The 27,812-nt window shown below is 39.7% G+C and overlaps 2 protein-coding genes across 2 annotated transcripts in view; both read right to left on the bottom strand.

The window, feature by feature from the left end:
• LOC139127180 (tripartite motif-containing protein 2-like) overlaps positions 1 to 27,812 on the bottom strand; it is a 144,880-nt gene that overhangs the window by 26,514 nt on the left and 90,554 nt on the right. The window lies entirely within an intron of this gene.
• LOC139127183 (uncharacterized) overlaps positions 9,802 to 27,812 on the bottom strand; it is a 55,623-nt gene continuing 37,612 nt past the window's right edge. The window contains exons 5-7 of the mRNA XM_070693108.1: positions 15,969 to 16,094; positions 12,044 to 13,730; positions 9,802 to 9,909 (exon numbers count right to left, since the gene is read on the bottom strand). Coding sequence (XP_070549209.1) covers positions 12,677 to 13,726 — 1,050 coding nt within the window. The 5' untranslated portion in view covers positions 13,727 to 13,730; positions 15,969 to 16,094 and the 3' untranslated portion in view covers positions 9,802 to 9,909; positions 12,044 to 12,676. The remainder of the gene's footprint in view (positions 9,910 to 12,043; positions 13,731 to 15,968; positions 16,095 to 27,812) is intronic.

The raw sequence follows: 27,812 nt of genomic DNA, 5'->3' as shown, positions 1-27,812 counted from the left end.
ATGCCGTGGTGGTCGCTGAGGCATGAAAGTGGGAGCTGTAAGAATAACCAAGATAAGGATAGTTTTATAATTCACACAAAATGATTCCAACAACAAACATGCAACTAAGCAGCTGATACAGCTCTACTGTTTTATGTAGAGAATAACTAATTGTGACACATGTGTTGATGAAGATGATGGAAATCTTTAATAGATCATTTCAGGATGGCCTTACCAACAATGGCAAAATTAAAATAGCTGAAAAAATAAAGAATTGTAGATTTTAATCATAATTTCAATATATCACATTTAGATAACCCCTACAGAGCCTGTATACCAAATATAAAAGCTATCAGAGGAGTACTTTTAAGAAACAAAACGTTTGATCAAAAATAGCAAAAATTGCTGAAAAAATAAAAAATGAAGATTTCATCATAATTTTCATATATTAGGATACAAATATCAAACATATCAATAGATAAACTTTCGACCAAAAATGGCAAACATTGCGCTAGAATTCATCATTTCATTATATCACATTCAGATATCGTCTAGTCTATACATGTATACAAAATATCAAAGCTATCAAGTATAATTATGGAGAAGCAAATTTGTAGACAAAAAATAGCAAAAATTGCCCTAAAATTACAAAATTGAAGATTTCGTTATAATTTTGATATATTACTTGTGATCATCCTGTCAACCTGTATATTTAGATATTTTAGGTAACGATAGCTTCATTTGAATTAAATCCCACCTGATGTTTGGCATACATCAATAATGTGCAAGTTTGGATTTTAAAACAACACAGTATGTTGGTGTTTGCTCAAGTAGTGCAAAATGAGAGAAAAATAATTCGAAAATTGAAGTTATTTCAATGATGGTTGAGTGATTGTAATTTTAAAATAATCTAACACACACAGTCTAAGACACTGTACCTTTCTCTCCCTGTTTGTGCGTGTAAGACTGTTCCTTGCTTTGTTGTAATTCATCTACTTTATCCTGAAGTTCCTTGACCAGCTTGTCCTTCAGTTCAAGTTCAGACTGTAATTTCTCTCTCTCCACTCTCTTCTCCATACGTTGACTGACCAATGACTGCTCAGTACTCTCTAACTTCTGTGTCAGTTCCTCACATCTCTCTTCCAAAGTAGCCTTCTCTTCCTTTGCCTCCTTCAGTTGAGATTCCAGAGTTGCCTTTCCATCTCATATTTAGATGTGATATCTTCGGAGGCTGACAGCATCAAAACAGTACAAGTTTATTACCAATAATAAATGTTAAATTTCCATGGCATCTCTGTGTTTCATTTGAATGTATAGAAATGGTAATTCAGTGACTAAGATATACTACAATATCAGTGTTTTGCTGTGATCAATGTCATTGATGCATTCATTGTTATCCAAAATAATGCTGTGGATGCCTCTAGGTGTGTGGCAGAGTGGCAAAATATCACGATGGGCATTGTGGGATATCTAAGGATTCATATGCCATTCACAATACACTTCTCAGTAGACAAGTATTAACACTAATCAGAATGTATAGTCTATGTAAATTTACATTTGAATATCAGATGTTCTCTGTGAGAAATGCACAAACCTAAATGTCAGTTACTTACCTGTCCTTGCATCTAGAACTGCCATCACCTCTTCTGTGATCATTGTCAGATTTCTGATCAGTGTCTTCATCCTGAAATCATGAATTGTCGGTATAACAAGATAAATGTGTTTGTGTTCATTGGTTTATGACATCATATATGCCTTTCTATAAAACATGTAATTGTAGAACATTGCAAAATTCTCTGCAGTTACAATGAAAGTATCTTTTTTGACTTGTGTGACTATTTACTTTTCTGTCATTGTCAAGGTCATACTGAATTGTACAATACTTACATCAATGTATATCTCTTCAGCATCCTTTCCAACAATGACATCATCAAAGACTTTCACTGGTTTAAGTCCACCACCATCTCCTGAATGGATAAAATTTAACAAGCTATTCAGACATCTTTCACTTTGGATATACGTATTAGCATCTGGGTAAATTTACTAGGCAGTAACATTTAAGTTTTATAATTAATTTAAACCTTACATGAAACATACACACTGGTAAGATTGGCAGTTATTGGAATGGAATTTAACATATAATGTAAAAGTATAGTAATATTAAAAGTGAATTGTACTAGTATTATAGTGATTAAACTCTAAATTGATATTTGCATTTTATCACTTTGATATAATTTGAGATGACAGAAGTTTATGCTGCATGATGAAATCTGGTGAACATATATATATATATTATTTGTTGGACATATTTGTATATCTCAGACTAAATGCAAAATTGATGAGATGTAAAATACTTTAAAAAATATATTTACATGTAAAAAAAAAAGAGCCAAAGTAAGAATTATGCAGCAAGAGTTCCAAACCAACAGATACCTTCCAACACAATTATACATTTATTCTAAATGAAAATGGTATCTATTAGAACTGGCAACATAATTTCAGGCTGCAATGATTTCCAAAGAGTAGGGAAGCAAACGGAGAATTATGTCTATCCATAACTACATGATTAACATTAAGATACCTCAAACATTAGAGACTAAACTGGCCACTTTTGTATGATAAAGATATTAAATATCTTGCACTAGAAAGCATTTGCAAGCAAAAGCGAAGTTCCAGAGACCAGAGCAGCGGAAGAAAAGAGAATGTGTAATGAAGATTGGTGCAGAATGAAAGAGTGCTTGGGATTTTAATATGCAAGCACGTACCTATAGTGAGGGCTGAAGTCAAAGATGGATACAGTGTGAGACTCAAATAAATTTATAAATTTAATTTCCCTAAACCAAAGTTACAATTGCCTATGAGAGCGAGACAATATACCCAAGTCGCGGTACTGACACTTCGACACAGCGACAGCATGTTAGCAGGGGAAAAAATAAGCAATGCTTGCATCAGTCGCGGAACTGATACGAGACGACAACATGTTAAACAGCGATAATATGAACAGTTCTAAAGGGCTTATGATGAACAACGAAATAGATACTTTGCGTAATCGCGAAATCACGAAATGACAACATTTCCACAACCCCAATTTTTTAAAATAATGTCCGTGACCACAGCAGTTGGATTACTGGGTTTAATGAACGGATTAGGTATGTAACAGAATATTTTGAAGTGACTTCAATCACGGTCGAACTACAAAGTGATACATGGCAAAATCAGGGGCGACTTGCAGTGATTTGAAAGCTTTTATCCAATTGGTTGGCAGAATCTCACCATTATAATTGAATAATGAAAATAAATTCCCTAAGTTGCTGTGAATAATGACAATCGACCAATCAGATATAACCTTGCAAACACGCTGCAAGTCAGCCGCAAAATCATGGGCCGCCATGAAAATATCAGTATGAACACGTACTCCCACAGTCACAACAGTACCTGTTTAGTCAGGGAGTTGTGAAGCTTCACAAATCTCTCTCGAAATAAGCCATAACATTTTGGAATTGAGATTTTTAATCTTCAAACACTAGCTGCGAAAACACAGCTATCTGTTGGCGGGATAGCGTGCATAGCTATGCGGTGGCGGGGTTGACCTTTGATCCGCATAGCTAAGTAAGCACGCTGCCCCGCCAACAGATAGCTGCGTTTCCACAGCTAGTGTTTGAAGAGTAACCTCAATTCTGAAATGTTATGGCTTTATTTCAAGAGAGATTTGTGAAGCTTCACGACCTCCCTTAACTAAACAGGTACTGTAGTGACTGTGGGAGTACGTGTTCATACTGATATTTTCATCCGGCCCACGATTTCACCATGTATCACTTTGTAGTTCGACGTGATTGAAGTCACTTCAAAATATTCCGTTACGTACCTAATCCGTTCATTAAACCCAGTAAACCAACTGCTGTGGTCACGGACATTATTAAATATTAGATTTTATTGAAAAAAAATTTGGGGGCTTGTGGCAATGTTGTCATTTCGTGATTTCGCGATTTCGCAAAGTGTCTATTTCGTTGTTCATCATAAGCCATTCTAAAGGCCTGTAAGAAATTAGGCAATCTAGCGTCTCAATTCTCAATACAGTACAACATAACTGCAATGATTGTGTAGCGAGAGGTCGCTCGCTGAATTTTACGTTGAACGCAAACCCTACGCTGCTACAAGGCCTTATGTCATGGGCGATTTGTCAATCAATTTTCCCGAAACCATTTTGTTTCGCCACAAACCAGGGATCAACAGTGCGATCGTCTGTAACTTTTGTAGGGTTTGCGTTCAACGAAAATTCAGCGAGCGACCTCTCGCTACAATAATTGCAGCTAAGTACACAATGATACATAGCGGTAACAACAAAATACAACTAAAAGCAAGGCAGTCAAGGGAATTACAGAACACAGATTACAAATGCCTACATGTACGGTAAAAACACAACAGATACTGCAGGGGCGACACCACATGGAAATGTATATCGACAAGGGGAGACATCGGACCTAGGCCGTAGAACTTGAAAATTGAGGCCACATGGCTACCCACTCAGCTCCGCACAATCAACAAAGAAAGCCTCGTATATGTATACAAATATCTTCGGCAAAACTTACAATAAAGTTATAAAATCCATCTTCAAAATGCGATCACTCTTGTCACAATATCTAAGCTCTTGAACGATCACGCAGGTCACTATGCTTGAATCATCAGGGTTCGCGCTAACGTTCGCCACAGTCGCAAATTGCGAATAAATGTCTGTTGTGGCGAAAAAAAATTGCTACGCCTTCGCCACGCGTGGCGAAAGCTCATGAACGGTGGCCGTGTTGGGATCATTGATCCAAGACGTGCCTTCGAAAGTCACGTCAGTCCTGCGATCCCAGACCGACTGTTTTCCGAAGGACCAAGAATTTCGACGTGCGGCGTTCATTGTGATCGATCCAAAATATGTACTGGATTATTTATGTAGCCTACTATACTAAAAACTAGTCGTTTTTACAAATAAGTGTACGTTATTTTCCGCTATCCAAATTTTCAGCATAAACGCTGCAAGCATCGTACGAAACATTTGACTACGTACGTCGTGTTAGGGTGCAAGCATGAACGGTAATTTGAGTTCACGCCAGCATAGCAGCACAACGTGTATTCCAAACAGCGTGCACCATCGTTAATCACGCCGGTTCTGTCACTTTTAACGAATCAAAATAACACTTATAATTGGTATGATTGCGATATTTTACTTAGATCAGTCAGATTATCGAAATATTTAGTCATTCAAATATCTAGCCTTTGAACAAAATAATTCGTTGCTCTGTTGTACGTCGACTAATGACGGACGGCAGAGTTCCCGAGCATGAGACTGAAGTGATAGTGTTGGACTTTGCCCAGGGCGAAAATGAGCATGCGCGAAAAAGTTTCAAGATCCCCAGTTTGTATACTCCGTCCGTGTACGGTTTGGGTAGTTTCGAGACACCCAAACAATGCAAATGTTTTACGAATGCACGGTACGATGCGATGCGGCTTGCGCGCAGCTAAGATTGCAAACTACAAAGAGTTTATTGATTGTTCTCAGCTGGGAAAGAAACTAGGTTTAAAATAGCTTCTAATTTACAAATAATAAGGAAATAAGAAAACCACCGAGAATAGAACAAAGACAGACAGACCATGGTCGAACAAATTACAACAAGGTTTTTGCATGTGCATGGAAGTATAAATGTGTGACTACTACACAGATGAGTCGATTGATCATAGATTTGTCATATTGTCAAACTGCTCTTTTGATTTTTCACTGAGTTTGCGAATTTCATTAATTTTCAAAACCTTAAGTCTTAAACCTAAGCAATTTTTCATACCAATAGTTTTCTTTGATACTTTAAGGACAATGCTTTGCATAGTCAGGCAATCACTGTAATTTTATGCAGATCACAAGATAACGGTATATACAGCAGTTTTTCAATCATATAAAAAAATTTTCATGACATATCGTGCAAGTTTTGTTCCAAGAACGCTAGTAGACCTATTTGTTGTTTGTGTCATAACAAAAGTTAAGAATAAACAAAAGTTTGTTTGTCCCTGTCTACAAAGAGAAGGGTCAATTTATTCACCAGTATTCATAAAATATAGATCTGAAAGAAGTTAAGACCAATTTTTGTTTAATACATATTTTTTTAATTGAAGGACAGACAACTTTCACAAAGGACCTGGAGTTTTACTGTACTCCTGGTCATTATTATCTGCAGCTATAAAATTGGCAGAAAATGTGCTAAGCAGTTTATCTGTCGAGGAATTAAAGTTTATGTACAACAGCCCTGGCCTGGCCCTGGCCCAGCATTTTGATAATAAAGTACAAACATTATTGAAAATAGGGTTAGTGCAATTTGTTTGTGAAATTGATTTGTTGGGTGTGGCTAATAAAAATTGTTTGTGGCTAAAAAATTTGATCATTTTAGCCACACTGACAGACTGTGGCTACAATGAAAAAAAGCCAACACTGATCATTGCAAAATAAAAATTCAACCAGTCTAAATCAGAGGTGTATGATGTATAGCTATATACGGCGGGTATTTAGAGAAAAATAAAAATCAAAAAGCAACAAAAAACAAAGCGAAAGAAGCTAGAATTATTAATAGCTGAACGCAATTTGATATTTGTGCAATGCAAAGAAAACATAGGGCCACAGTCCCTGAAGCTACTATAGACATGGATACAAAATTAAGTATTTCCTGACTGTATGAAATTATCTCACTTAGGTCATCCTAGGGACTTGTAAACCAAATAGTAAAGCTGTCTGACAAGCGGTTTTGAAAGAACAAGCAACTCAAAAGTTGACAGAGCTCTGCTGTGTTATGTAGAGAATAACCTTTTGTGACACATGTATTGATGAAGAAGGTGGATATCTTTGATTAACATTGTAAGTGAGTTGTGCTGAATAAGTTGAGACTCTACATACTCAGAAAAAGCACACTGAAGAGACAAATGTTTGAAACTTAAGAAGTTCAAGGTCATCAAAAGCATTATAAGGAATCATGTAACTTTCAGTGCACTGTTTACACAGATTGCATAATTGCTATAAATAGCACATGAGGAATCTTACAGCCAGCTTTACCATAAAAACCCTATCACTTTTACAACTCTTTTAATTGACCACTCTATTTTTTTCCTCAAAAAGCAATTTTATTTTATCCTTACCAAGTCAACCATAAATGGAAATTAGAACTTTCTCTATCTCTATCTCTATTGACTATTTTGAGCAATTTCTTTTAGATAACATACAGGGCACAATAAATGACGGTTCAGAATATGTCAAAGTTGGGATTCAGGAAAGTTGCCTTTACATGTTTTAATCCTCCAAGATGGTAGGCATTTCACTATGAACTGTCAAAAAAGTTGAACTTTCTGATAATTCTACACTAAAATTATTTTGGCTTTGATGATTTCCTAATTAATTCAATTATTTAAAATCATATTAATTATTTTTTTCTGGGTGAATTGATAGGGTTTATACAGTACAAGAATTACATACAATGTAAGTCAAATTTTGACCAAAAATGACAAAAAATTCCTTAAAAATACACATTTGCATATTTCATCACAATTTGAACAAATCTAAGTTGGGTTACCCCTAGGGACCTGTATACCAAATAACAAAGCTGTATGACCAGCGGTTATGAAGGAGAAGATTTTTTACCAAAAACACCTTTTTTGGCATTAATTTGCCTATTTTCAACAATATCAAAAATTAAAAAAAATAGTTTCTCAAAATCATATTTTTCATCCACACAACAAATATCAAATCAGTAAGTACTGCGGTTCTCAAGATATTTGAGTGGACGGACGCCTCACAAACGGACATACATACATACATACATACATACATACATACATACATACATACAGACTGACGCCGGACGGATACCCATCCCAATAGCTTCTATAGACTATAGTCTATAGTGGACGGACGCCTCACAAACGGACATACATACATACATACATACATACATACATACATACAGACTGACGCCGGACGGATACCCATCCCAATAGCTTCTATAGACTATAGTCTATAGTAGCTAAAAAATAAACAAACAAGAAATGCCCGTGAACAAGAAATGCCCGTGAAACCCATCGAGCTGAGCGATGACATCATAAGCGTACCACAATACATTCTGGTAATGGAGGTAAAATTGTATATAGCATGTTCTGTGGTAGTAATACGAGAAATAGAGAAAGAAAGAAAGAAAAAAAAAAGAAAGAAAGAAAGAAAGAAGGTAAGCAAAAAATAACAGTTCCAGAGCTGGTCTCTGGAACTAATAAAATAAACTCAACAAACTTACTGTCTATGAAGAACAGTTTACGTTCATCATATCTGACTTGGTCATATGTTGCTTTCAACTTGAGTTGTAATCCAACTTTGTCAGCCTTCTCTCTCATCTTATCAGTTATCAATAGTGGTTCAAATGAGTCCGGAAAACTACCAGATAGACATGTGTGTTTTAATCTGTACAGGTTATACAGAGTGGGTAGGTCCAACTGGATTGCTAATGAACCATTTTGGGCGTCATTTACTTTGACGTTACCTAAGTGCGTCTTACAATTGTTGTCTACTATCTGTTTGCTTTCTTCATCGTTGATCACCTCATTTGCATTTGACTCAAAGTCTCCTTTGCACTCCTTCCATTTGGCGTTGAGTGTCTCTTTTGCCGCCCTGACTCTACTTGATTGCTCCTGTTTATCAAGATCTCTCATCTTTTGTTGAAAGGGTTCTTCATTTAATTCAACATTGACCACAAGACCAGTGAAATCTAAAACAAATGAAAAGAAATGTTTGAGTTTGACTTATATCATGGATTTACGTATGTTAAGGTTGATTGCCAATGAACTTTTTTGTATAATTTACTTTGACATTACCGTAGATCTTGTTATTAACAATCACCTCATTTTTATTGCACCTTTTCAATGCAGCTTCCAATATCTCCTTTTCCTCCTTGACAATTTCCGTTTGGTTGTCTTTGCAGAGATATTTCTTTTTCCGTTCACAGAATTCCTCATCCACTTCAACACGCACGTCATAATTACCAGTTTCTTGTTTAGGAAATAGTGTAATGAATAAAAAGCATGGATAGCGTCACAGTAAAGAAAACAATTGATTTACACACAGAAAATACTGATTACAAGGAAATAGGGTGGGTAGATCTTCACATTCAGACTTGTATATGATGGTCCTATTGTGGAATCATGAGGAGCAGGTCACTCATACTCAACTAGTTGGTTCTTTGCTGTTTGTGTTAGGAAAATGTGGAAATACTATGACCACATGAACCGGTATGTAAAATATCAAGTCTTGGTTAGCCACTATTTGAACAAACAACTAAAAGGTAAACTCCCTCTGTGTGTATGCAAATATTAGATGTGGCAGTATAACATACCATTGAAATCACCTATGGCTACATCAGATGGTGGTAGTGGTGGTTTATCTGAATTGGTACACAGTGTTTCTGTTCTTCTAACTGTATCTTTGACCAGACCAGTTTCATCGGAGTCTGTTCTAACAACCTTTCCATGTTGTGATGATTTTCCTTTTTCACTCCCGATTTCTGCTTTTTTCAAATTTTTGGCATTGGATTTCTTTTTGCTTCCATTATTCTTCTTTGTCCGAAAAGAACATGTCTGTTGAAGGCATTGGAAAAAAGACCATTTGCTTGTCTTTTTCTGCCTTGCTCCGTTATCTGTTACCTCTGTAATTTGTGTAACTGATGTCCCAGGATGCACTGTTGTGGTTTCTTTAGTTTCTAGATATTTGACGGACATCCCAGATTGCTCTGCTCTGCTTTCTAATGTCTCTGAGCTCTGCTTTGACTGAGGTACCATGTTGCACGCTTGGGGTTTGTGATGTTTCCATACTTTCAGTGTCATAGATCAAAGGGTACACATGGGTGGTTTTTGTACTGTCTACAGCTTCTGTAACAGACAACCAAGATTGTAATATTAGCTTTTGTCGGTGTAGTTTCAGCTGTGTCTTTTTATTCTCGTGATCTTTAATTCACTGCAGCTTTTGAAACCTTTGGATCTGTATTTTAACATTTACGTGTTCCTTTTTAATTTTACAGATTCCATTATCATACCTAGATTTACTTTGTTAAGACGAACAATATTATGCAGCCCTACACTGACATAAGTTGTATGTCTGTGTTTGAGAAGCAGTCTGAACACTTGGCATTGGCCCAGCATTAGTCCAATTTTATCCTGATCGGGAAGGAATCTGATATACTGAGAGCAAAGTTAAAATCAGAGTTGGCCCCATGAAATTTAGTCTAGTGACACATTAACAGGCCTGGTCTCAGATGATTGATTAGTTTGCATATTGTCATATACATACCGGAATACCCTTCTAGGGTCTAAGCCTATGGTTTGATCATCAGGTTTACATTAGCTGAAAGTTTACAATCCACACTTAATTATCATCCATGTACAATCAGTACAACATTTTCCCACCAAGTTTAGCTCTGCAAATAAAAACATTCACCCAATTCATAGTGCAAATGAGAGATCGATGCACATATTTTGACAACATCATTAAATGCCAAGAACTTATTATTTTTTCACGATCAGTGTATCTGATTCTGGCCCATATGATCAGTAAATAAATACTGAAGACTTTTTGGATGGCTAAAGTCGTCAGTGGCAGTCATATTAGCCCATGCATAAACAGCATAAGCATGAACAGAGCAAACATTGTGACACATCCAAGCCCACCACTTTGAACTTTAAAAGATCAGAGGTCACATAGATCTAAAATTACCGGCATATGTTTTTCATTTGCGATCATGTCTAGACAGGAACTAGTGCACAGGCATTATGTGAACTGCTGGGTAGTTTTATTGTAGAGTTATACTATGTTCTGACTTTCTGATATGCAGACTATCCACAGTAGATCAGTATTGGCCATAGAACATTACAGAAAAGTGATCTACTTATGTTGTTTTTGGAAAGTTAAAAAAACTTGTTCAAAAATGCATGGATTTACAAGTTCTTTCATTATTCACTTTATCAGTACCTGGAATCAGCATTTGAATTTGCATCTAAGCCAGAATACTTCTACCATATTGCTAGGACAATTATCTATTTCAATAAAAAATGGAATCTAAGTGATTTATAGGGTATATCCTAGCAACAATTAGAGTGTACGAATCTAGGCAATTAAGGCTGGAAATGTTACTGTATGTGTAAAGCTGAACAGGCACATGTATTGTGCACCAGAACATTGCTTGGGTATGAGTTTGTCATGCACACCCAGAACATCTTGGTTGCAATCCAAGTATAGAATATTTGTCTTAGGAACTTTTTTAGCCACACTTCTGATTAGCTTACTGAGACATGAACAAGTTTGAATCAATTGAGCTATTGAGAATTTTCACAAAGTTTGACAGTAATTATAAAGGGTTTTGTTTGATGACACTGTGAGTATATTCAATTACACAAATTAGGAACCTAATAGAATGTACTGAATAAAGTCTTATCCCATTAAGTTGTAGTCAAATAGGAAAGTTGTTGGATCGATTGACTATGAGAAGACATTTGAGTCAAAGTAATGTCAAAATTAGGAATAATTGTATAAATTTATGTTTAGCTGGATAGGTACACCTGTATGTTTGATCCCATTTGTGATTCAGAGAAAAGTCCAATTCTCGATCATCACACTGTGGACTGATTAAAGATATACTGTCACCTGTTCCAATTTTGCCACAGTTACTATGGAAAGAGAAAATCTAACCAATCACAGATTTTAAACGGGTGGCCGCTTTTTAAAAACAGCGCCTCACATGGGCATTTTGAATACAAGGAACGCCCCTTTGACCATATATGGGTATATTTAGATTACAGGTGCCTGTATACCTTTAAAACCATCAGTGACATTACAATTATTTTTTCCTAACTGGTAGGAAAGGTTGCAACTCTCTTTACATAAGAATGATTAGCAAATTATTAATGACATTACTCTTGTTTTCTTTTCCTTTTGTTTTAACTATCATATCTTCTTTGTCAAAATGCTGCACTAGTCAGTGGAGTTCAAATTCTTTAAGGGAACACCTACCATGTTTATTCACGTTTTCTGTTTTTACACCTTCCTCAGCAAATAAAGCTGCAAAGTTAGCCAAGCTTTCTGTCACAGCCTCACTCTTAGCTAAGTCTTCTTTGAGCATCTTTGCTTGCTTGACAGCTACATTGTTTTTTGTCAGATTTGTAATTATCTTAGAAGTCAGCTCATCTGTTTCATTCCTGACGACACAGTAATCCTTGTGTTGTTCGAAGTGGCTTTCAATCATAGCAGCAATGTGTGAATCATCCTTGACTGTTGTTGGTAGACCAGCTGCCATTGCTTCCAAGCCTTCAAAACTGTAGTCAGTGTAGCATGATGGAGGAAGGCAAAGGTCAGACTGTTGGAGAGATTGTAATAATGTATCTGCTGAATATTGTTTGTAAAGTTTTAGTATATCATGGTTACTTCGGAAATATTTGTCAAGGGAGTTCTTTGTTGCTTTGTATGCCTGTTCAGAAACTCCGTGTACCTTCCATTTAGGAGGTTTTTTGTTAAGATCCTTATGTTTGTTTGCGGCAGATCCAATGCAAGCTGCAATTGAGTCACATATTTTCAAGGCTTTCTCTGTATTGAGTTGACCATATGATACTATGTTACGGTGGCCAGTAGTTACTTTATTTGCATGTGTTAATTTATTTTGAAAATATGCCTTTTTGGTTTAGGAAGGATTTCTCTGTGAGGGATATCAGACAGCTTCTTCCCATTGATTTCAGCGCTGTATGCAGTTTGGAAGTTGTCATATATATGAGGACCAATTGAAAACAGTATATTAGCATGACTTGCCATCTGTACCATCGACCCTTCCAAATCTGAAAATTCATCCTTCACCAAGACACAGTTTTGTTCCTGACTAACATGGTTGATCAAAACAAGCTTTGCAGCAGGGAACAGTTTTTCCCGTATGTCTACAGCAGCCCATCCAGTCTTTGGAGCATAACCAACCACATACTTGACATTTTCTAATTTTTGTAGGTCAGGAAAGTGGCTGTAATGGTGCCTCAACCAACTAATGTTTGGCATCTCATCAACACCTGTCTGTCTTTCTGCTTTTATCAAGGTAACACCACACTTCTCAGCATCTTGTATCTGATCTGTAGTGAGATCTACATCAACCACAGTGGAATATGCTTTGAGATATTCTCCTGATTCTGCCTTCCTTGTCAGGAAATTCTTAATTGTAGATCTGTGACATCCAGTCAGACCACAGGCTTGTTTGTCCCAAGTATCAAATGTAAATAATACCCCACAAGGAGCTGGTAGAGAGAGTTGGTGGAGCTGAGCTTGAGGGAAAAGACTTTCATGGATTGCAGCTGCTGCATTCTTTGTCTTGGGAGAAAAGCTGACTACATGTTTAATATGCTTCAACTCCTTCAGCCCTGGGTAGTATGTGTCATGGTGGAGTAACCAGTTTGGTGCAGGTGGGTCTCCTTCAGAATCTGACCATTTAAATCTTGTAGCTGGAATCAGAGTAACTCCAACACTCTCTGCATCTGTCTTCTGATCTTCACTGACTTCAACGTCAAGGATAGTACAGTAGAGTTTAGACACTTGATCAGATTTTAGTGTTTCATCACGGATATGTTTGATCAGTGTTGTAGTTGGTTGTGATGTCAGGTCATCTGATGCTGTATTCCATGATGTCGATACAAGCAGTGCTTCAGAAGATGGGTTTGCCATTTTGCTGCATGAATAAAAAGTATACTGAAGTACACAAGCAACAATAGTTGAATTTTGTATCATGATGGTGGGTTTGAATAATAGCAATATAAGTGTATTTACAAAACACTAGGGATACTGGGAAACATGAAGGCTCTGCAGCCCATACCAAAGTGTAAGATGTACAAGAATATAACTCCCAAGATTTTAACCTCATTTTTACTTATTTGGCCAAATTTTACAAGAACAGTCCAAAGCATACAGTAGTGTTTTTCAGAATGTTTATCGCCATACACTGTGTCACATGATTGCTTGTTCAGTACAATCCTGTTAAATTGACAGACAAAACTTCAACCTGTACAGTGCAGTGTACATGAATATCTTTTACTTCCATAATTAATCATCAGAATTAATTCACATAAATCCACAGGCCTTTGGCTAGCCATCGTTTAATGTTTCACTTAGTCATCATTTGGTGTGTATATTTGAAAAAACCTGTTGCTGCGTTCTATAGTATCCACATGTACAAATTTTCAAACAAGCATTTAAATAATGAATGTGACATATCTCTCTGAATACGCTGGAATGTATGCTGTAGGAGTATACAAATGAATGGTGGAATAGAATTGGAATGTGAATTATAATAACTTTCTTGTCTGTAAACACTACGGCCCAAAGGCGCCCCATTTGTACGGTAATAGCGTTTCGATCTTTCGCCACACATACGTGGAGTGCGCGTTCAGAGAGTCAATTTCGCCTCCCGCGTCATGTTGAAAATTTCGCCGTATTTCCTTGCTGCACATCTAAATATTAATGAAAGAGCAACATGTCCTATTTCCCGTATATGCTGCCCTTACAATTATAATATTTTGGGAAGAATTTCACAAGGGAATTCCAAAAATACGTAAGCGATAAGAGACATATGCAAAATCAAGTAAAAACACAGTCAACAGCAAAACGATCTTCAACTCGTCATTTCATAAAAATAAGAGGGAAACTAAAAAAATCAAACCATAGAGTTTTAGTTACCCTTCATGATATGTGTCATACCAAATATTATAAAAAATAACAGCGAAATGAAAAGTTAAACCAACGGTTTTTTTCAGAGTATTTTTCATTTTACGATGTCTCTAATCTGCTCGATTTCCCATAGAAAACAATGGTGTTTCATGTACTGAACAGGCCGTACAACTATCGCTCGTTCAAATTTCTCAATTCTGAACCAATTATAGTGAAAAGTGGTACGGTGTTTCCTTGATATATATACAAAATTGCTGTCGTTTTAGTTTTTTGAATTTCTCGACGAAACTTGTTTTAGTTGCATTTTATTTTTCCGATCGCTGAATTTTTGCTCTTGCCCTCAATAAAATGGCGATCTTACGGCGTTTGCATATGCAGAATCAGGGTCTAATATTGACCCATTTTAATCGGTTAGCGTCTCTTAAATTGAACAGACCAAATACCAGTCAGGTTGTTGTAATTTATACCAAATTTTGGCGAATATCAACTATGAAAATTCCAGTAAACTGCAAAAATAACACAGAACAGAGGTGAACGGGCGTAGAGTCTCCACTGTAATCGTGCAGTGAACGTTATCGATCGATATCCTTTTGTCCGAAATTGATACATTGTTGTCTCGCTCACTCGCGTGTAGTCCCCCATTCACAATGGCGCCAACTACGCCGAGGTGCGCCAAAATGTGCTGAAACGTACGTAAAAGTATCACCAAAACTGAAAAAATTGTCGTCGATTTAATTTCAGTACAGGAAACCAACGGATACCTTGATGTTAAAGTGTATAAGTCAATATATGGGTTATTGTGGAAATGTTTATGACGTGACCTCAACACACGAGCGCCCGGCACAAACGGCGCCCAAACAGATTTTTTATCGATAATCTATTGAAAATAAATTGATACAATGTTCGCCGTTGTCAATAGCGACCGGCTGAGAGCGCTGTTCGATAGAAATTATGCTTCGCGGAATACCGTACACTGAGGCATACTTTTGGGCCGTAGTGAAAATTTAATATTTCCTTCCCTTAGGCCAGTCACTCTCTATCACATTTACACTGTTTCTGAACATGCTGGTATGTAGGGTACTGCACGGCTTGATCAGTAATCCTATGATTCCACTTGTTATAATTCAATCAAATTTTAGTTTCCATTTATAAATTATTTGATATGTTTAACAGCTACTGTATCTAATGATCAACCGTTTCAATATTATGTTGAATGTACTTTTGCATTCAATAGTCTGATTACCTGATTAAACTTTCATTACATATTTCCTCGCGATGAAGATTTGTAATCTTGAGTTCTCAGTCATTTCTTGTTTTTTAAGTCAACAGATGATGTGAGCTGCAGATCTACTCACCAGTGTTGGGTTAACTGTAATAAAGTTGAGAAGGCAAGTTATTTATTGAAAACAACTTACCAGAAAAATAGTTTACACCTCTTGGGTGTAAAATCTATAGTCATTTAATAAGATCTGATGGGCTCTAATAATAAAGTGAATTAACTGACTTTTACTTGAGCAATTGCCTATGGCTATTTGTACATAAATACATGTATAAATTCTATCTGACATTGATAGCAGCCTGGCTGATTTAAGATGTGACATCAAATCATTCATAAAGTACACATCTCGGTTGCACTATTGAGGCTGAAAGTACAAGAGTTCAACAACACAATGATTAAGAGACAAAGCTTTAATATGGTTGAGAATTATAACTATATTCTGTATTACTAATAATAATTAACTTCATTTCAGGATATCATAACAAAAAGTACAGTGTACACTATCCAATAGACATTAAAAAATACACAACACACAATAAGAGGTGTTACACTGTAGTAGAAATGGAGCTAAAACTATTAAAAATACATAAGTTGCCTATACATCAGATATATTTTAGAATGCAATAGAGCATCAGACTTGAGGACGGTTAAAATAATAGCATTAGGATGGTCTTAAGAGGCTCATAGAAATTGTACATTAAGGTAGCTTTCCGCCTTTGTTTTGGTATTTTATGTCAAAACAAGATTTTTTTATCCCTGAAAAGTATTCCTAAAATATTGATCTTCATGTGTGAAGAGTATCTTGGTCTGAAAGCTTCTGTTTCTGGCTGAAATTTTGCGATAAAAATTTACAAGAGGAACAGATGCATGTTTTTGCTTTTTGAGACTACCACTAAGTCTTGATTGGCAAGGGATTAAGCTAAGCGGCAGCGCCACTGTATTGTCGCATGCACTTGGACAACATCCGCTGTGAAAATCCCCTCGACACCTACCGTAACTGCGTGTATCTAAGACCATCGTGTGTATGCGTAGCTATCAGGCGCAGAACGGTGGATCGTACGTTTTTCTCATAGGGGTGGCCGCTCCCAAAAGCTGGCAACTTCTGAGTATTAGCGACACAACGAGGCCAGACGTGAAATTTTTGACGATTAAATTTCAGGTTAGTACGGATCACAAATAGCAGCATATATCGAGTGTTACAATCTACAGCATGAGTAATGGCAGGACCTGAAGTCATTATTAAATAAAATTGATAAAAAAGTCACGGTCAAGTTCACTTGTCAGAGATCGCCCGCGTATTGACGTTTTTGTGGAGGGACCGTGTTTCAATGATCATCGGGGCAGACAGTAGTTTTGATCGATCAGAGTCCTAAGACTACATTTGGCAGCGTAATCCGAGTCAGACGACTCGTGTCGGCGAGCCGTGTATTTGTAGTTACTTTGCCACATACTGAATGTTTTATTTGAGACACTTTTTCGCGTTTGAAAAAGCAGCCGGAGCAGTGGATACATTTCTCAACGTTCAACATTTCTTGGAGAAGCTCCGGCCGTCCCGTATACCTAAATGGTACGTTCCACTGGAGGCCGCATAACGATGGCGAATACATGGAATACCGTGACGTACACGTTCACGTTCTGCATGCAAGGCAGAGACAAAAACAGCATCGTGAAAGGAAGAAAACGAAAAAGGGGTTATCGAAAGTCCAAAACAACCACACCGATGTCCGCGAGTGTAAAAGATAGCCCGAGAATGTCAGACAAAGGATTAACTACAGCCAAACTTTAACGCCGATGGCCGATAGTTTGTCGTACGATAAGAGCATCTGTAACGATACCGATGACACGGTTTTTGGACAGCCCTCGACGGGAACAGCGGCTCAGATTGACGTTCTTGTCTTAATCTTCAGGTTTTCTCGAACTCTCTCCCTTGACTTTGTTGCCGCTGACTGGCATTTGGCTATGTCAGCCAAAATGACTCGAGAAACGGTCTTCACTTCAGAAATGTCGTACAGAGCGAAGGCAAGCTATTGTCTTAGAAAGGCTCGGAGTTGAGTAGTGTTAATCTGTTTTCAAGGTGCGTGAAGTTCGAAAAAATAGCAGCTGACTGAATCACAGCATGGAGGTCTTTTTTACCCTCATGATCACAGACATTGCCAATCTATATCTACATATAAATGCAGGTGAATTAGTTGTGGTGTCAACCGATATTCCATTCGCTATGTCACTCATTAAGGTGAAGTACTACGAATTACGTCAAAATTAAGTTGTGGTGTCATTTTCTTGAAACTTTGCACAAATATTCTTGGAAGTTGTGCAAGTGCAAAAATGAAATAAAAAATGGGGGTCACCATGCTCGTTTCCATGGAAACGGACGTTAAAATGGCGTCGTTAGAAATAAATAAAAATACCGTCAAGGACACTATGTGCTCACATTCGGTTTGAATTGGTCCATTCGAGAAATATTTAAACCAGGAAAAACAAGAATGACAAAAGCAAATAAGGTCTCCAACTTAGGTACTGGAGGTCATCTTTAGGAACATGCATATCAACTTCTATAGCAATGGAGAAGCAGATCCTAAATACATAAGCAAATGTCAACAACAAAAAACAGAGAAGGCTTGATAAAAAGAAAAGGTGGGAGTGGGCAAAAAATGCACAAGGGATCTGGTAAAAAAGTAATGCTACATCATCAATCTTCTAGACCCTACCCCCTCCTGAATATCAAATGTTCCACCCCTTGGTATTACATAAGACCAAATGACAGGAAGTACATTTACAACCTTGGAGATTTTTTAATTATGCCATGAGTGTTATCATTCTAGTGTAAACTTAAGCACTAAAGGTAGTAACAGATAGTGAAATGCCTTCCACTGTGGGCGGTGATTACAACATCTGGAATTATCCTGGATCCAAATTTCTCATCAGTTCTTGTATGTCTTACGTAGAAAAGTTGCAAAAATTGGTCCAAAATGAAAAAATCACCTTAGCTTTGTTTTCTGGATCAAATTTTCCTACTAAACGATACCAAACATGACATAATTATGTTCACAGCCTTCAAAATTGTCTCACAATATATCCTTGGTTGGTGTAGGTCATTTACGGTCACAAACTGAGAAAATTACCTAAAATATACAAATTTTGGGGTTACCAACACTTTGAGCAGAAAATTTATTATAATAACATCTTTCGGACTTTATACCAAATTACAAAGCTATCAAACAAGTAATTTTGAGATAAAGTTTTCTTGACCAAAAATGACAATATTGTCTTAAAAATACAATTTTTATATTTCAGGACAATTTCAACATATTTAACTATTGTCATCTCTGTACGTCTGTGTACCAAATATGAAAGCTGTCTGTCCAGGGGTTTTAAAAAGGAAATACTGCTTAAGATTTTTTGACCAAAAATGACAAAATTGCTCAAAATAGTAATTTTCCCAATTTTGTCATAATTTCAACAAATTAGAAGAGTAACATCCTTGCAAAAAGACAACCAAACTTTGAGAGCGATTGGGCTGGTGTTTTCAGAGAAGAAGAATTTTTACTGAAAATGAGAAAAATCACCAAAAAATTCAGCAAAAATACAAATTAAGGATATCTTCACAATATTCATAAAACTGTATAAGGTTCACCTAAGGTACTTGCACACAAATTTTCAAAGCAATCGAAAAAAGCGGTTCTTAAGTTATTAATTCTTAACCATTTTCACATTTTGTAAGCTCATTTGCATAATTTTAGCAATGCAGACTTCATTTGAACAAAATCCCATCTATAGCCCAGGATGCATCAACACACCAAATACCAAGCTGAAATGTGCAGCGGTTTGCGTGTTTTTGATGTTGACGGACATACTGTACATACATACATACATACATACATACATACATACATACATACACACATACATACAGACGCCATCGACTTCAGCCTATACGATAAACTCACATTGGTATAACCAAATGTGAGCTAAAAATGATATAATTCACTTAAACTAAAGAAAGCAATTATAAAACGCTTAGCAAATGAGTTAATTTTGAATAAATACCAAGACTTAAGATCCATATCTATCGAATGTATAGTTTTCATGAGTTTGTCAAGAAATTTTAACATAAGTATCGATTACAAAATGACGATATCGAAATTATATCACAACATAATTTTCGAACTTTCTTCCTGTCGCTTTGAATGGTGTCATTTTGACCAAACTTGGTGAATAAAAACCTGACATAATACCATTTAGTTTACACTTTTAATAAAAGGGTTTCACCATGCTACTTTTTACAATATCTCCAGGTGAATGGGTAATATGCACCATGTAAATGGGAGAGAAATGTTAATTTGTCGCTCATATTGAATAATAAAAACCAGCTTCCTAAGGGTCAAAATATGACAAGGTTATAGGTCACATGTATTTCTAAGAGACTGAGTCAAAAAATTAGGTATAAGCACAATTTCAACAATGACAGGTGATGTTAAATACATTCGCTACAAAATAACCTATTTGCAGCAGGCTGGAGTGAAATCTGCACAGAAACGTTCTAAAGCGCGTGCGTGTCCGAATTCGTCATACTTTACCTTAATCGGGATCGCTCAATCAGAACCTTCCGCGGCTATGAAACCTTTTCGAGATCGAATGCTGACATAAAATTACATTACATTTACGCTTGTGTCGACGGCATCGAGATGCCGTAGCAGTCCCGACAGTTAGGTCGAACAGTTAATACTCTGTCTACATCTTACAGCTAATCCGTCATAATTATGCATAATCCCTTCCTGGGCACTCCTCAAGTTTATTTAGTCATCTTCCACTGTGTACATTGTGCTCTGAGAGGAAACATCGCTCCCAAAAATTGCCCTTTTTAGCCTCATTTCAACCGCTAACACTGATTTCAATGAGTGAAAATACTGTTCTGGCTAACAAGTTGATAGCACTATCGTGTTTTGGTGTTTTATTTGCCGAGTAAATTGTTTATGGCCATTCATAAAGGAAAAACCGAAGCAATTTACTAAATCGCCCTTTTCTCAGTTTGGCATTTTGTCACTTTGCAGCACGCTCAAAAGAGTTTAACTCGAGAACGCGTGAACGGAAGTCCACCAGATTTTCACAGATGTTTGTCGAATAGGTTGTCTCTAAAATCGTGTCTCAGTTTTTTAATGTAGGTCTTTAGAGTCGAGTTATCGCTGCTTAATTAGACGGCATTGTGAGACTAATCAGTTGATATTGTTTGATTCAACACTGTTTAAAATATAAGGCCTTTTCCAAAAATCTGAGACAACGGTTTTGTAGCCAGTATTCTGAAGTGCAATTACTCGTTGACACCTAGACAATGGCCCCCTTCCACTCTGACTTAAACTTCTTTACGTCAGTTTACCCAATTTCTTTACACTTTCACTAAAATCTTCATTAAAATTAATCGCTCATTAATTTTCTTGATCAAACGAAAAAATTCATAGAAAGAGCTTTCAGGTGATATATAATACTTGGGTAGAAATACACAACTTGATGGCAAAATTCACGTTCGAAAAGAGGTCGTCGCAAAGGCGGAAAGCTACCTTAAATTACGTTAATGTCACATTATTTTAACTTTTGTTATCTTATTTAGGCAGGGTAGATTGACGTTCAAACAACTCATGGAAATCTATGTGTTGATAGCTGATTACTGTCAATTAAACTTTGATATCAAAACATTAGATTTTAGTCACTGTTAACGCAAAGAAACGACACGGAGACAGGGCTTGGCCGAAGGCTATGGAACATCCAGGCGTCGTGGCAGCCTTTCCCATGAACCAGTCGCAGATTTGAATGATCTCAAGGGAGGGCAACGTGTTACCCAGGATGCACCTACTGCCACGGCGGGGATGCATGGTGTCGTGGTGGCCTGGAAGATGACACGGACCCTTGCGGGATCATGCCATGCATCGGGCAACAGGTACCATGGTCCCTCCGGATCCGCGACAGCAGCCCCATGGAACTTTATTGAAATTTAATCATCCAAATAACATCAAGATAGAAATGTGACAAACTATAGTATGTCTGTATGTGGGTTGCTAATGCCGCAGCTTGCTTTTATTTTTTTTGTGATGGGTGGGAGGGGATTTGTAATGTGTACGTTATCGTTGCAGGAGCTGAAGTGGCGGCAAATGGCTTTGGCCAAGGGGGGTATGCATGGATAGCTGATGGTCAGTGATGCGAGCAGATAACGGGTTGGACGTCATGCAAGGCATGCATGGTATTCATATTTGATAGTGAGGGTGGACAAGAAGCAGCTGTGATTCGAGAGGCAAGGTTTATTGTGTGTTCAGCGAAGTGCGAGGCGTGGTTGTGAGGCAAAGGTAGAATGGCCTGCGTCTCCGTGCCCTTCCCAGCGGTAATCATGATTATAGCAAGCCATTATCATCCATTAATGCAAAGAAACGACACGGAGACAGGGCTTGGCCGAAATCCAGGGGCGATGGAACATCCGGGCGTCATGGCGACCTTTCCCGTGAAGCCAGTCGCAGATTTGAATGACCTCAAGAGAGGGCAACGTGTTACCCAGGATGCACCTACTGCCACGGCAGGGATGCATGGCGTCGTGGCGGCCTGGAAGATGACACGGACCCCTCGCGGGATCATGCCATGCATCGGGCAACATGGTACTGTGTTCCCTCCGGATCCGTGCCAGCCCTCAGACCTGGCAGTTGTACAACTGATTAAGGAACATCCTTAGGCGACTGCCACTACAAGTACCACAGAATAAACCACCGTTTAATTGTGAATAGTTCATAGTTCATAGTCCACAGTTCGATGTTTAATCAAGTCACGCGTACAGTCATGCAGATTTTGTACTGTAGATCAAGCGTCGTTTAAGTCCCAATAACTAGTAGGTGTTTCTAACACCTAGAGACTACTTCCTTGTAGCAAGCATGTGAGGCACAGAGTCCAGAGTCTCTTTCGCTGTCTTTATGTAGACCTGGTACGCGTCACTCCGCCATGTCCTAGGGTCTTTATTAGCCAATCTGGTAGGCCAGCCTCGGCGGCGGTTGTGGCAGCACCACTTGTAAAGCTATGTGTGGTATATAGCTCCGCACTTTAATCCCTGAAGGCACGAGCAGCTTTCTCAGGTAGTACGTCAGCCTTTGACGCGTGAGTCACGTGCCATCAGCAAATTGGAAGACCGGCACTGCTGTATTCATAAGGCAATGTGCCAGCGATATTTTGCAATGGCGTTGACCGCACAAACAGATGTCCCGGTTGGTGCAATGCGGAGTATGTACCCAAGTCGATACAGGTCAGTCTTAGAGGATTTCAGTCTCACTTCTAGCACACTGCTCGACACTATGTCTTGCACAAGCAGCGTTGTGGCTGGGTCGAACTGCAGTGTCCCAGCCGCAGTGAATTCACTCTCTCTCAAGAATCCGAAGAAGGCGAGGGTGAAGCTTGCCCATATCATGACCTTGTCGTGATCACACAGGCCTTCCCACAATCGTAGACTCTCCTTTAGGTGGCGAAGTACGTTGATTGTGATTGGCAGACGTGGCCGGCGCACATCACCGATACTCCTCCGAATCCCTTGTAGCGTGCGTTGCAGCAATGCATGGGTGGTGACATCATCTTCATAGCCTAGCTCGACGTGCTTGTGCATTGCCCCCGCAAGGTACACCTTGATAGTCTTATATGCGAGCCCTAACTGCAAGATTGGGACGAAATAGGATTGCCGCCTAGTCGTATGATGAGCAGAAGTTGGCGTAGCATGTCTGGCCTACCTGGTATGTGCGCGCGTGTTTTCAGCAACACTTTGAATGTAGGCTATGGCCAGCGTCATCAGTTGCCGCATATCAGGTGCGATGGTCGCAGGTGCTGCGGTACTGGCGTGGGTTGTGCTTGTGCCTCGGGTGCCAGCGTTCTGAATCTCGGCATCTGTGAACGAGAAAGTGAGTCAGCAATTGAGTTATCAGTTCCGTTAATGTGGGCTATCAAGACATGGAAATTACCTTTGGCCGCCTAATAAAAGATGCCTCTGACCAGGTGCATGATTTTCGGGCATCTGGCTGAGCCTTTTTTCCAGATATGCACTACCGTTTGGTTGTCACAGTGAAAGAGGATACGGCGGCCGTGCCACGAATGCCCCAAATTGAACAGGCCATTAGTATTGGGTACATCTCTTTCCAGGCGATTGAGGCAGTGAGTGAGGCGGGCCAGGTGACGGTAAACCAGTGGCCCTTATGGTAGCCACCACATGCCAATGGTACCGGAGGCGTCGTGAATAGATCCAGGTCGCGGGATAAGGTCCAGTTTGGCTCCAGGAATGAGGCAGTACCATTCCACGTTGGCAAGAAGTCGCACCACCACTCACTTCGCGTCGAGACGGAATTCACTGGACAGGGTGATGGTGGAATTGAGTGCTTGAACTGTCACACTGAGGTCTAAACATACGACGGAGGAATATGCGGCCAGCTGGAATGCATTTGCACACGAAGCTGAGGGTGCCAATGAGGGAGAGTAGTTCTTGTTTTGTGCATGTTTGCCGCAGTAGCCAGGCAGGGAGAATATCGAGTAGGTCTTGTAATTTGTCATCAGGAAGCAGCAATGTCATGGGGATGGTGTCAATGATGATACCGAGGAACGTTATTACCGGGGATGGCCCTTCAATCTTCTCTGGTGCGATGGGGATGGCTAGGTCATCACAGGTATTGAGCATTGTGTCCAGTAGATGCTGACATTGTCCGAAGTGTGGTGGGCCGGCCCAAAGGTAGTCATCAAGGTAGTCAACAATTTAAGTCCTTCGTCCCTGCCCTAGATTGGATGATCCAAAGCAGGGCTTCGGCAAAGCGGTTGAAGAGGAATGGAGCAGAGCGTAAGTCGAAGGTACGTAACACGCGATCAAAGAAGTATAGTCCTAGTCCTAGCCATTTGAAACCAAGGAGGTGCCAGTCTACCTTTCGAACGGGGCATAGGCGGAATGCATTTTTAATGTCCACCTTGGTAAGCAAAGTGCCCTTGCCATGTCTGTGCACCATGGGGACTGCGTCGTTGACACAGGAGTAGGTGAGGGTGTAGTCATCCTTGTTTATGCTGTGGTTGACAGAGTCATTTCTCGGCCGTGATAGGTCCATGATGATTCGATGGCCCCCAGACTTTGTTGGGCGCAACCCGAGTGAGTTGATGACAAAGTTCAGTAGTGGTGGTGTGCGGAATGGGCCAATTGTGTGGCCTGATTGAATTTCCTTTCGTATGGCTTTGGTAACAACATCAGGATCTCTCATATGCGAGTTCGCGTTGCGGGTGTAGCGGGGTCCATTGGTCCCTGTGAAGCCAATGTTGGCGCCATAGGTGAGGTCATGGAGTAGGGTGGCAGAGTTCGGGTGGCCTTCAAGGGCTGTGGCTAGTTTAGCGAGGTTGATTGGTGTAGTTGGCTGTAACGTTTCGAGTATCGCCGGACTGGCGATCATTCCCTCGAAAGGGCTGGGGTGGCTGCTGACCTGTGACCAGGTGGTGTTGTTGAGCGTTGTGGTCAGGTGAGGCGCACACTGTGCATTTGTGTATTCTCCCATAGGGACAGGGGGTCTTGCAAATCCCACGGTTGAAGAAAGACATACCTGTTGCTGTTGTTGTTGAGTGGATTCAGGCTGTTTCTTGGCATTGGTATTTTCCCAGTAGTAAGGGTTCGTGGTGCTGTTCGGACATCTGTTGCCTCGGTCTTGACGTGACCTCGTTGCCCACATTCGAAGCATGTGGGGATCAGTAGGTGTGGGTGTTGTTGGAAGTGGAAGAAGTGCAGCTCTGGATCCGGCTTGCCCAGTTCACCTGGTCAGGGTAGCGTGCCGCATTCAGACGGAAGGCTTTGTCGTAGTTTAGCCAGGCCTCAGGTTTATAGGCAGCTGCCTGTGCTGCTATGAAACGGTGGTAGTTAGCCAGGGGGATAGCTAGGTGCGGATGGTAGAATGATCTATACATCAAGAAGGTACTGTAACACTGAGACCAGATCTCAAAGTTGTCAATGTTCTTTCGTTTGACTTCGGTGGTGAACGTAGCTATACCCGGGTTGTCGGGATCAAAGGCTATTTGTGTTTTTGTGGCCCTTGATGCCTTGGGGCAAGGGAATCGGGTGTAGCTCACTGAGGTCGATGAACTTATCAATGTTCGCCAGATTCTTCAGAGTCTTAGCTCAACGTATGGTAGAAGGAGGATGGCTGGCGGCGTAGCTGCTGGTGCGTTAGCCAGTGTTCCCGAACGAGGGGGTGGACGCCACGTTGTTTCTGTGGAAACGGGAAGCTGGGTCCGCTGCAACATGGACGCAACCATGTTGGCTGTTGTGTAGTTATGAGGCGCGCCTCCTACATTGGGTTGATCCAGGAAGTGATGTACGCCATCAGCGGTGACCAGGTCAGGTGTGTGGGTCGCTGTAATGGATGGTTGTTGTTGTGTTACAGAGTACGCGTGCTGTTGGTGAGTCTGCGAGTGGGCCGGTCGGGCTGCCCGCTCCACACTGGTCTCGATGATCGAAACAGGCGATAGAGGTCCAGTATCTGTGTGAGCGGAAGTGATAGGGTGGCTTGGTGGGTGATGTGCTGTCAGGCCAACAGCACCGGTCGTTTGGACTTGCAGGTCACGTCAGATCGATTCGACGGCTGTGGCGATTCCGGCCTCAATGAGTTCGGAGATGTGGTCTGTCGCTCCTTGCATTGACACTGTATCGGGGTTCGAAGTGGCATGGCACGGGTCATCGGGTTGAGCCTGTTGTCTCCGTAGCAAGTAGGGATCAAGGTGCTTCGGAGTCCTCTTCGGCCGCGATGAAGACTGACGGGCAGCTTGCCCGGTCTTTTTCTTTGTTTTACCCATGGTGGGAATGCGTGAAGGATTTGTGATGTGTATGTTATCGTTGCAGGAGCTGAAGTGGCGGCAAATGGCTTTGGCCAATAGGGGTATGGATAGCTGATGGTCAGTGATGCGAGCAGATAACGGGTTGGATGTCATGCAAGGCATGCATGGCATTCATATTTGATAGTGAGAGTGGACAAGAAGCAGCTGTGATTCAAGAGGCAAGGGTTTATTGTGTGTTCAGCGAAGTGCGAGGCGTGGTTGTGAGGTAAAGATAGAATGGCCTGCGTCTCCGTGCCCTTCCCAGCAGTAACCATGATTATAGCAAGCCATAATCATCTGAAATTTTCGGTTGCAGCACTACAATCTTCCAGCTGAACAACCCGATCTCAATGTTGTGACCTTTCGGACATATGACATCAAAATTGGGTCATGGACTTTTGGTTATTCATAAAATTTACACAATTTGTGATTTGAACGTCAGTGTGGAGTAAGTTGAAATGGCTGCAATGTGGCAATGAGCAGGCGGATGTTAGCACTGGTGTCTGATGGGGAATGATCCAATTAGGTACAAGATTGGGTGTCATGCAAGTATGCATGGCATGCTTATGAGATTATGATAACGAGTATGAGATGGATCTGGCTTTTATCAGTGAAGTGTTGACGTGTTACTTTAGTACAAAGGTGATATGAGTCCACTGTGACTTAATTAGCTTGCACAGATTAGAAGATGTGGTCAAGGTCTCCGTGCCCTTACTCAGCGTTAACCATGATTATAGCAGAGCTATAATCATCCACATTCACAACTGAAGGTGAGGTGAAGGGAATGGATAGCTCACTTCCTTGGATACCGGTCGTCCAAGAAGACAGCTCCATAAATCTTAAAATCTACAGCAAACCTATGCATACAGATGAGTATTTGAATTTCATATCTACTCACCGGTTACAATATCAACCCAGAGTGAAACAAACCCTCTTTCATCGGGTAGTATTCTGTTATTACTG

This window comes from Ptychodera flava, unplaced genomic scaffold (genome assembly GCF_041260155.1).
Source record: "Ptychodera flava strain L36383 unplaced genomic scaffold, AS_Pfla_20210202 Scaffold_29__1_contigs__length_4469600_pilon, whole genome shotgun sequence".
Classification (NCBI taxonomy): Eukaryota; Metazoa; Hemichordata; class Enteropneusta; family Ptychoderidae; genus Ptychodera; species Ptychodera flava.
This window is presented reverse-complemented; position numbering and strand designations above follow the sequence as displayed.